This window comes from Borostomias antarcticus (assembly GCF_949987555.1).
Source record: "Borostomias antarcticus genome assembly, chromosome: 11".
Lineage (NCBI taxonomy): Eukaryota > Metazoa > Chordata > Actinopteri > Stomiiformes > Stomiidae > Borostomias > Borostomias antarcticus.
In genome coordinates, this window is record NC_140244.1 from 12,508,194 (window position 1) to 12,519,586 (window position 11,393).

The 11,393-nt window shown below is 45.4% G+C and overlaps 2 protein-coding genes across 2 annotated transcripts in view; both read right to left on the reverse strand.

The window, feature by feature from the left end:
• Positions 1–1,653: 1,653 nt before the first annotated feature.
• Positions 1,654–7,598, reverse strand: slc25a20 (solute carrier family 25 member 20). Its single transcript, XM_084445345.1, has 10 exons — positions 7,518–7,598; positions 7,321–7,429; positions 6,135–6,227; positions 5,898–6,025; positions 5,260–5,350; positions 5,039–5,156; positions 4,860–4,932; positions 4,309–4,418; positions 3,881–4,005; positions 1,654–2,617 (listed from the first exon to the last, which is right to left on the reverse strand). Exons 2-10 carry the CDS (start codon positions 7,414–7,416, stop codon positions 2,555–2,557), a joined length of 897 nt encoding a protein of 298 aa, XP_084301471.1. The 5' UTR covers positions 7,417–7,429; positions 7,518–7,598; the 3' UTR covers positions 1,654–2,554.
• Positions 7,599–7,867: 269 nt separating this feature from the next.
• Positions 7,868–11,393, reverse strand: part of nckipsd (NCK interacting protein with SH3 domain) — an 11,927-nt gene continuing 8,401 nt past the window's right edge. The window contains exons 10-13 of the mRNA XM_084445412.1: positions 10,859–10,987; positions 10,432–10,521; positions 9,892–10,064; positions 7,868–9,668 (exon numbers count right to left, since the gene is read on the reverse strand). Coding sequence (XP_084301538.1) covers positions 9,447–9,668; positions 9,892–10,064; positions 10,432–10,521; positions 10,859–10,987 — 614 coding nt within the window. The 3' untranslated portion in view covers positions 7,868–9,446. The remainder of the gene's footprint in view (positions 9,669–9,891; positions 10,065–10,431; positions 10,522–10,858; positions 10,988–11,393) is intronic.

Sequence of the window (11,393 nt, forward strand, 5' to 3'; positions counted from 1 at the left end):
GCCGGGTGCCAAGCCATTTAGACTCTTAAAAAACATTTCAAGAGACGAACATTTTAGGAAGTTATCAAAACTGAGCATATGGTTTTGCTTTAGTATATGACAATGATCTCATCTCATGGGCTTTTAGACATCTTTAGAGCTTGGTTGTACAATGAGGCCATGGGCCTGATTAGTCGAAGACGCCTGGCTCCACCCAGTAACACAATAAGACATGTGAGAAGACCATTGCATACATATACTGTACTACTTAAATTGGAATAGTTTCTAATCAATTTAAAACAATTCATATTGGATTTTTACCTTTTTAGAGATAATTTTGACATGTTTGTCAAATGTAAGTTTGGAGTCCAAGAAATGCCCAAATACTTGAATTCATGAACCATCTCTGCTTCTTCTTATATCCAGCACGCTGGATATTTCTGTCTGCGTGGATTTTAACAGAGAAGCACATAGAAACTGTCTTCTTCATATTCAGCGCGAGCCTGTTTTGATAGAGCCACTGTGTTACTTTGTCCATATGCGAGTTGCCTGGCTTGATGTTTTAGCAGATGCGCATATAACTGTGTCGTCTGCGTAGAGCTATTCCATTTTATTTAGGCCTACATTTACATAATAAAAACACGCACAAGTGAAACGGAACTAACACTGTTCAAAACATTAACAAATATAGTTAAGACAATAAGGACTGCATAATAAAATGACCAATACCCATATGAGGTTTATTTTTATCACGAATAGAAGCCACATTAAATTAAATCATCAGTGTCGTTGCGAGAGTGTGAAAATAAGTGTATTTTGAAGAAGAAAAAAATTGTGCTGTCTGCATGTGTGCCTGAGTCAGTATGTCATGTTTCTCACATAGCAAAGCCTCAGTTAAAATCTACCCTGGAACACTGGAACACAACACGAGCAGCTGATCTTCATGATAGTGGGAAGTGTTCCTCTTTATAATCTCTTTACGCGAACGAAGCAAACGTTCACAGGCCGGAACATCCATCACTTCGAGGGAAGATAGCAAGGTAGAGAGAGGAACGGAAGGAAATTAAGATTAATCAAATTAATCAAAATTATCTTTAGGCTACTTCGCTATAATGATGGGAAGTGTCAGTAACTTGTAACCGTTTCTCTGTACCCGGTCATTTCTCCCACAGCGTTCACTGATGCTGCGCCTGGTTGGCTGGTGACCAGCCGGCTCCCTGGAGCAGAGAGCAATCTCCACCTCAGTGCTTTCCTACTGACCAGTCTGTCTACAGACAGAGAGATTGTAGCGGTTGTAACCTACAATATAGCCTATTGTAAACAGCCAAACACATCCCCTGGGTACTAATGGAACATAAACCATGCATTCAGCTACTAAACAACAGAAAAAGAAAACTGGTATTAATTTTCGTTTTCCACGTACTTCGCTTTTTATCACAATCTTCACCCATGGTAGCGGCTATAGTTCCCATGAACGCAGAGACCGGTCAACCCCTAACCGGCCTCTGCGTTTATGGGAACTAGTCTTTATTCTTCACCCATGGTCCTCATCTCGCCCGATTCCACATCATGTGAAGATCCAATAGAACTGTTTGACTAACGACACAGTTGTCATTCAAACATCAACCAGACGTCATGCAACAAAATATGATTGCTTTGGAAACTGTATAGATTTCAATGTCTTTTAAAATTTTTATTTACATACACATGACACAGACATGAGACAATGCCCTATTCACCTAAAAAAAACATTATTCTGTGACTTAACCACAAGCTTGAAGAATGTCATATATCAGAATAATTTATTTAATCAACTGTTATTCTGGTATATTATTTGGTTATCTGATCCATCCAGAGTAGTATAGTCAGAGTTGAAAAGGCAGATCCTTTGAGACTGAAACACACACACAGGCACCCATCACATCACACAACATGAGTAACTAAAAGTCTCTTGCACACCTGAATCAAATCTCAGTGACGGGTGCGTAGGGGAGTAGATACTGTGAGGAAACAGGAGCAGGTATACCTGAAGGTCATGTACCCAAACGTTGTGTATCATTAGCAAGTGAAGACAAGAGTGGCCGTTTCCACACCACCAACATAAGGAAACGCACCTGTTCCCTGATAAGTTGGTTAGAGTAAGGCACACATTCAGCTCCCTGTCATAAAAATACTATAACAACAAAGTCCAAAACAAGCACTGTAGAGAGAGAACATTCAGCTGTGTGTGTGTGTGTGTGTGTGTGTGTGTGTGTGTGTGTGTGTGTGCGTGTGTGTGTGTGCAGGTACATGTGAACAACTGACCAGCAGCATTGTCACCGATGTTCTGCGTGACTCATATCACTGCAAAGTGCTTCTCAACCTCTTTCCCAGTCTGACTTTCTGTATTTGTGTATTTATTTGTGTGTGTGTGTGGTTATGTCAGCAATCTGTACTACAAGGTATTTTCCTGTACAAAAGCACCAGTAAGTTGTTTGTGTGTGTGTGTGTGTGTGTGTGTGTCTCCGTCTTAACTCCAGGCGTGAATACTCCACTGTGTGTTCTAAGGGTTCTGGGTCTTCGTTGAGGGTCTGGATCACAGGTTGGGTGCTACCCAGTTCAGGAACTTCATGGCTAATTCAAATCCTAGGAAGCAGGCCTATGAAGAAAAAGATTTAAAAGCCATTTTCATTCCATTTAATAAAGGTGGGAAAAAATGATGATGATGACATGAATGAATGGCAGTGAGTAATGGTCTCCATAATTACCACACAGCAAGCCTGCAAAGCAACGTCAATACCAACCACTGACCCAGACCATCTCTACACCAGCCACTGACCCAGACCATCTCTACACCAACCACTGACCCAGACCATCTCTACACCAACCACTGACCCAGACCATCTCTACACCAACGACTGACCCAGACCATCTCTACACCAACCACTGACCCAGACCATCTCTACACCAACCACTGACCCTGACCATCTCTACACCAACCACTGACCCTGACCATCTCTACACCAACGACTGACCCAGACCATCTCTACACCAACCACTGACCCAGACCATCTCTACACCAACGACTGACCCAGACCATCTCTACACCAACCACTGACCCAGACATCTCTACACCAATGACTGACCCAGACCATCTCTACACCAACGACTGACCCAGACCATCTCTACACCAACGACTGACCCAGACCATCTCTACCCCAACCACTGACCCAGACCATCTCTACACCAACGACGGACCCTGACTATCTCTACGTCTCACTGTACTACAATTCAACTGGGAGGTCAACATCACTTCACTAATTGGTTAATACAAGAAAAACAACATTTATTTGGCCATCCAAAACAATTCGGCCCATAGGCCTTCATCAGAGCATGCTTCCGAAGAAGAAAACGGCTACTCCCGAAGAGCCCAGTGCTTTCTCCCCCTGCTCAGAGCCCAGTGCTTTCTCTCCCTGCTCAGGGGTTTTAAACAGCCGTCTCTCTCTGCAGGTGTCCTGGAGTCTGCTCATCGGTCTGGACCTCCACCCGGAGCTCTGATGAAGGCCGATGGGCAGGATGGTTTGTTTGTCCAAATAAGCTGGTTAAATTGAGGCAGTGTCCCTGTCCTGTTCTGTGTGTGAGTGCTATCTGCACTTCTTCACCTTGTTTTTCTACTATCCTGTATGTTTTGTGGTTTAGCACCTCAGGAAGAGTCTCTGTTTTTTAGTTTAGCACCACAGTAAGAGTCTGTTTTTGAAGCTGCGTACAGTAACAGATGTAGTGGTATTAAAAGACAGGGTCGAGTGTGAAGATAAAAGACATTCATGTAGCAGACGATGGGGTGATCTAATAGGAGAGCCGCGTGGCTGGAAGCGACCATGTGTTTGGGCTGTGTGCTCTATGTACAGCAGAGCTCACTTACCGCGTTGGCGGGGAAAGCCCTGAGCATGACGGCCGTGAAGCCCTTATAGAGAGAAGCCACGCCCTCCTCCCGCAGCAGCTCGCGGAGAACATCCCGGAAACCGTTGGGATACTTTCCCTCAGGAGCTGGGAGAGATGGAGAGAGACTCACATTATTATCATAAACAGACTATTAAAAGCCTATTATTACTCCAATTCAGAACCTGTTTATAAGCTCTGTTTCACCAAAGATACCACACTCTCCTTCAATCTATTGACACCAAAAACAGGGGCTGCAAAGCTAATTACTAGGCATGTGTTTACAATGACATGCTGTACAGGAAAATGTTCTGCCCCTCAAGGCCAAGTCAAGACCTCGGTCTAATTGGGACCACCTGGATGGATAGGGCTAACGACTACATTATAAAATGGTGTATTTCGAGGCCCCACCGGTCTGGAAGCGAGACTTGAGGACGTCGGGTGGGATGGCCACTGCCCAGTTGAAGATACCAGCCATGCCTCCGGCAAAGAGGATGCTGGGAATACTCAGCTCCCCGGGGCTGTGGAGGAAGAACAGCCATCAGCACGGATGCAGACAAATGACAATTCTTGGCGGAAAACTAAATTAAGGAAACGCATGAATACCGAGTGCGTACCGGCACCGTTTCATTTGGTTGCCAATTTTTACAAGTATTTTTGTAAACTGTCACTGTTTGATCTTGTCATAAACAAATGTCACATTTGGTAGGGATAAAGGGTTTTGGAATAAGCTTCTCATTGTCGCCACTCAATTCCAGCAGCGGCAATCAGATTCAATCGCCCGAGAACCGTTGAAAAAAACAAAAAACAAGTTTATCGCCGCTCAAAATGATTGTGATTGGTTTAAATTTATAATGCATTTTTCATTGAGAGATAATCTCAAAGTGTTTAAAACGGTTTAGCTAATGTCTCCTTCCCTCTTTTGCGTTAACTAATAACATATAACTAATATTGAACCTCACCTCTTCCCCTCTGGTGTGAGAATAGTCTTCAACCATTCATACGTCATGAAGTACATTCCGCTGGCCGGCACATCTGAAGTCAGAGTAACAGCGTCAGTGTGCTGAGAAGGCACCGCTCAGTCAGATGGAGCTGAGCCCCGTGGTGGAACTGGACTTGAGTCGGTCCGACGGTCTGTTACCTCTCATGAGGGTCAGAGCCGTGCCTCTGTAGATGCCTCTGATGCCGCTCTGCCTGTACAGCTGCTTCACACAGTCCATGGGCCCCGCGTACTTCACTTCTCCAGACGCTGCCTGGATCTGAGCCACACACGCACACGCACGCACGCACGCACACACACGGTATATATAGGCGTGACCTTAACTACGCCCAGCGGGTGGTGTGTGGAGGAGGGCCTCTCACCTGCAGGAGACACTTGATCCTCTCGCCGGGGGCCATGATGCCCGTGGTGAACACACCTGACAGCATCCCTGCAGCGAACAGCTGGGGATACCTGGGAGACACCAACACACGCTGTTCAGCTGACACCAACACAGCACGCACCAACACAGTAGACACCAACACAGCACACACCAACACAGCCGACACCAACACAGCACGCAAAAACACAGCCGACACCAACACAGATGACAACAACACAGTAGACACCAACACAGCACGCACCAACACAGTAGACACCAACACAGCACACACCAACACAGTAGACACCAATACAGCACACACCAACACAGTAGACACCAATACAGATGACACCAATACAGTAGACACCAATACAGATGACACCAATACAGCACACAGCTGACACCAACACAACAGACACCAACACAGCACACTCCAACACAGCTGACACCAACACAGCGGACACCGTCCTGCACAGCAGCACACAGCAGTCCTCTCTCTCTCTCTCTCACACACACACACACACACACACACACACACACACACACACACACACACACACACACACACACACACACACACACACACACACACACACACAGTGTCAAAGGGGTAGACTCTGCTACAGAACAATCACCTACGTAAGGACATCGTCAGGGGTTTTCTGTTGTAGCTTCTTGCCCAGGCCGAATCCAAAGAAGCAGACAGCGAACATGGGTGTCACTCCAATTATAGGAGCGGCCATGCCCTTGTACAGGCCCTTCACTCCCTGAGAAACAGGAAAGGAGACAGTTAACGGAAAAACAGCCAAATAACAGAACTACTCCAAAAACAAAGAAGTCAATGTATTACAAAGCCACCTTCCCCTATAAACCCACCTCTTTGGCAAGTGTCTGTTTGAAACAGTCAAAGGTGCCGGCATACAGAGGCATCTGTCCAGGTACGGGCTTAGGCTGCGTCTGCAAACGCACCTGGAAGAAGACACACCCACAATATGTATTTATTGAAAACACTTAAAATAATTTGAGGACCTTGAGGGGTCTTTAATCAGCACACAGCAGTGACACTCAAGTATACACACACGAGTGGTGACACAGCACACATGCAACCTCAGGTCACCGGTGGAAATTGTCCTCTGCATTTTCCCTGTCCAAGCTGTCCTCCAGGGGCAGCCAGGAGCAGTGGGCAGCTATCGTTCATGGCGCCCAGGGACCATATCCGAGCGCTCAGTCCAAGTCCTGGTCAGGGACCGGACTGAAGAGCATCTGTTCTCATGCATGTTTTTCATATTGGTTTTCATATATTCATAAATATATTGGTTTTGGGAGGAAACCCTTGCGAACACGGGGAGAACATGCAAACTGTGCATAGAAAGGCCTGGAGACCTTGTTGTTGAGGCTGCACCACCACTAGGCACGTGAGCAATTTTATTTGGGTTTCCGTGTCTTGTTCAAGGACACTTCGGCACACTGCCAGGAGCTGGGATTAAACCGGGGACCTTGCAATCCCCAGCCGGCCGCTCTACCTCCTGAGCTACGTAGACCTGTATGTAAATATATTACACTGAATAAATAGATATTTGACTGTTCACTTGTCAAAAACCAACACACATTTTATGAGCCATTCATTGTATTCTACTGGGAACTGGGCGAGCCTCAGGTGAGACCATCTCAGACCACAGGCAAGGCTGCTAGGGTTGGGCTTACTGGGCAACCCAGACATGAATGACTAGGGGTCAAAGGTAAAGGTAGGCTAAAGCACTTAGCTAATTAAATTTTTCGTAAAAAGCATTGTTCAAAACGCTAGTGAGCTAGCAAACTGACAGTCACGTGAAGCTGACTCTCCAACAAAATGTACCCTTAACATTTCAACCAAGGAAATTAATTTCCATATTGATAATGTTGCACTGTAATGACTATGAATAGCTTGTTAGCTTGCTTGCTAGCTAACGTTAGCTTTGGTAACCCAGTGCAGCCTGTTGTGAAGCCTGCGAGAAGGACGTACTATTTCGAAGATTTGTTGGAACACAAGATTGGCAATAAAGAAGTCAGAATGGTAAATTACTTTTATGGTGTCGAGGGGGTGCCCGGCAAAGACCAGGCAGACTCCCCCGAATCCCCCTGCGAAGAAGTTCTTCCCTGGACTTATTGGTTGCGACATGGTGTTTCTCTTTCTGTAAAATAGAAAACAGGTCTGTGAAAACATTCAACAGAACAAAATACTATGCAGTTAAATTTGGTTGCTCAAATAATCAGTCAAACCTGTGCAGTCACCGCGCTGGACTTCACTTGATTTTCCTGTCCAGCCGCTGTCGTAGGCACTAACCTTTCACCTAGTTATCCAGCCGGACGGAATTAAGAGTAACACCAACTGCGATTGTACCAGATGTATCTTCCGACCAGAAACAGAGTTTTTGCGCAAATTCTTCTTTATAGCCCTGAGTATGCCTTCTTATAGTATATTCTCCCCTAACCATTTTAGGTCTAATTCTCTCTCTCTGTAACACACACGTCACACACATTGTTCATTGAGATGTTTATTAGTTAATTGTAAACTTTAAGAAAATACAGTTGACTCCATCTCTCCTCTGTGAACAACCATGTCAGTTTTTTAATTGGGAAAATATAGTTTAATCGGTATAATAATAATACTATAATACTATGACACAGTGGTGTTGGTTTAAGGGAAAATAAAGGAATAGTACATCTAAGGGGAAAATGATACACATACACTCACGCGCACCGCCACTTACAAAAATATACACTGATCTATGTAGGCATACTCACACTTAACTTACTGATCAACACCCATCAACAAAAGAAATATAACAGAATACACGGGTATATGTTTTAAAATGTAAATACTTTGTGTGTGTGTGTTTAATGAAGATGGCAAATACAAATAAATAAAAATGCCTCCTCAAATACCTGTGATAGAATTAAGAATGAAGTAGAAAGAAGCTACGATACAGAAAGACAGAGCTGTCATATAGAGGGGAGTTTCCCAGATGAATTGGCATGAAGTGGTGATGTGTGTAATGGTGTGGTCTGTGTGTGGTCAGAACGGAGTGAGATGCCCTTTCTTTCTTGCAGAGTGAGTCTCAAAGGAAATATAGTCAGGGGTTAAATTAGGAGGAGAGTGAACAGTAGTCCCACTACATAAAGATAGGAAGCATTACTACTGAGATCAATACCATTTTGTTGTTAAGAAAACAATGGAAAAGCAATAAGTAAGGTGACAGTCTTATCCCTGACTGTAGGTAAATGAAATGGACACTTCTAAAATCCCTTATTCCACGTCAACGAGTGTAAACACCGTTCCTGAGCCGTGGTCCGTACAGCTCGTCAGTAACGACATTGCAGGCAGAAGCAGCCATTTAAAACTTGTTCTAGCTTTGTTCTACAGTACTGTTAGTCTCCGTCTAGTTATAGCACAGGCAGAAGCTCACAACAGCCGTTTATCACTTTTGTTTTGATCAATCTTTAGCTTATTTAGAACCAAATGTAGAGCTTATTTAGAGCCATGCCTAGGGGGGAAGTTACAAAGCAACGAAAGCAGACACCAAGATGCCAGGAAGTGCTCTGTTTGACAGTAAGGGCCATAGACATCATCGAGACACACTAAGTAGCAGCATTGCTATTTCAAGAAATAGCCATTAACTAATCCCAATGCCCCAGAATTGTGTAACAACTTGAATTAGAATGTGCTGTTGCAGCTGTATTAGATAGCTTGTCATTTAAAGACTACCAGTAAAACACTGTGAGGCCAAGCCAGTTGGTAAGGAATAAGAGTGAGTGAAGACATTGAAGGACTGACAGTTTAAGAATACAGTACACTATCAGGAAACCAAGGCCTTAGGAACTCACAGTAGTTTAGTCCCTTATAAGGGAGCACATTAGAGCCAGTTTCCCAGGCGGAGATTAAGCCTTAAGCCTTCCAGTGGCTGTTCCCCCATCAATAGTGTGATTAAGGCCAGGACAAGGCTTCATCTATGCAGGGAACTCAGCCCAAGTATAAGCTCCACAGAGCCACCCCACATTGTAAAGAGAGCAGACTACTGTGGTGAGGAGGGGGTCGGATAGGGTGTGGTCAGGATAGGGTGGGGTCAGGATGGGGTGGGGTCAGGATGGGGTGGGGTTGGGTCAGGGTTGGGTCAGGGTTGGGGGGGGAGGGGTGTGCGACTGCAGTATTCAGCTCTCGCTGAGCTGGGGGAACTCCTTGTAGATCTCCTGCACTATTAGCTTATCCATCTGTTTGGCCGTGGCCCCGCCCCCATCCCCCGGAGTCTCCTCCTCCTCCTCTCCCAGAATCCTGTGCAGCGCGGCGTGCAGGTCGGCCATGCGGTGGCGGTGCTCCAGGTAGTCGGTGGAGCGCATGATGGAGTGCATGAGAGAGAGATACTCCATCCTCAGCTGGAGAGAGAGAGAGAGAGAGAGAGAGACGGAGGAGGAGAGAGGAGGTCAGGCCGGTGACTACCACGCTATTTTTAACTTTTCCTTCAACGTGTTCGGGATGCATTTATCAAACATGACAGCAGACTCCAGGATGCCGATGTAACAGTGAGCATGTGTGTGTGTGTCTGTGTGTGTATGTGTGTGTGTGTGTGTGTATGTATGTGTATGTGTGCGGTGTTACCTTCTCCCCGGGTGAAAGGTCAGAGATTTGTCGGACAGCGATGTCAATCATCACCATCATGTCAGTGCGGTAGAAGATGTAAGCAGACTCCCGACTGGAGAAAACGTCCTGCAGGAACTTAAGTACTGAGTGTGGGGCGGGGGGGGCATGTTTAAACACGCACACAGGGTCCTCTGGAGAGAGAGGAGAGAGAGAGTGAAGAAGAGAGGTGAGAGGCTCAAGGCTCTGAACCGGTTCAAGGAACGGAAATGAAAACCGAAAATGAACGGTATTTTACGAGGAACAGAAACAGGAACGAAAACGAAATGGTCTTTAATTGTTCCAGAACCGAAACGTTAATCGTTATTAACCGGTTCAGGAACGCTATGTTGGTGGCGGAACACAACAACGTAAATGTTAAATATGCTGGTTCTGCTTGGAGTGAACCGATTGAAAAATAATTTTGTTTTTAAGCCCTGGAGAGGCTGTGTGTGGATGTAATAAAGGAAATAATGTGTGTAATAATGTGTGTAATAAACACGTGTAATAAACACGTCTCACCTCCTCTGTTTAGAAGCAGCAGGATTTTCTCAGACAGGATCTTCGGGTTCTTCTTTATCACAGTCTGCATGATGACGTTGTTACTGGGCACTGAGGGTGACACACACACACACACACACACACACAAATTAGAACAAATACACCTGCCAAATACTAATACCCGGAAGCTTCCCTCTAGCCTCATCTAACCAATCAGCGTTGAGAAAATACTAGCAGCTACACCGGGCGTGGTTTAGGTGTGACAACAGCGAGAAGTGACATGATTCGTTGATCTGATTGGTTGAAGTTAGCCCGTGATCGTCTGGTGATAAGCAGATGGTTCATCCAATCACCTGCCAAGTATTTTTATAAGTGCCCGCCCTACTCCAAACAGTTCCCAACAGAGAGCCCCCAGAAGTCTGTGTGGCGCCAGGCTAGCGTTCCTCACCGCTGAGGTGCAGGTTGAAGGCCAGCAGCAGGTTGAGGAACAGGTCAGGCAGCTGCTCGGTGGGGTCGGACAGCAGGCCGTCCTCCACCACGTCCAGGAGGAACTGGACGAACTCGGCGTTCAGGTGCTCTGGGGGAACGGGGGGTGGGGGGGGGGGTGGGTTATGTTTGGAAGAGAGAGAGAAAAGGGTAAGCAACAGCCTCACATAGAATAGAATAGAACGTTTATTTTGCCATATATAACCGCTACAGGTACATTGGAATTCTTGTCATTGCTTGTATTGTTTACAATATCTTATCAGCACTAATCAATTCCTCAGTCCAGTTCCTAGGTACACAACTAGACATTCCCAATCTGGCAATTTATTATCTGTAGTCTAGCAGTCTATCAAATTGACCTTCATCTACTTATTCCATCCAATCATGGATGACTGTAATCATAATAAAGGCAGTACAATGATTACAATTCAAGTATACAGTTGTACAGAGTCAATAGAATTTGAATGGACTGAACATTGATGTTTAATGGACTGAAC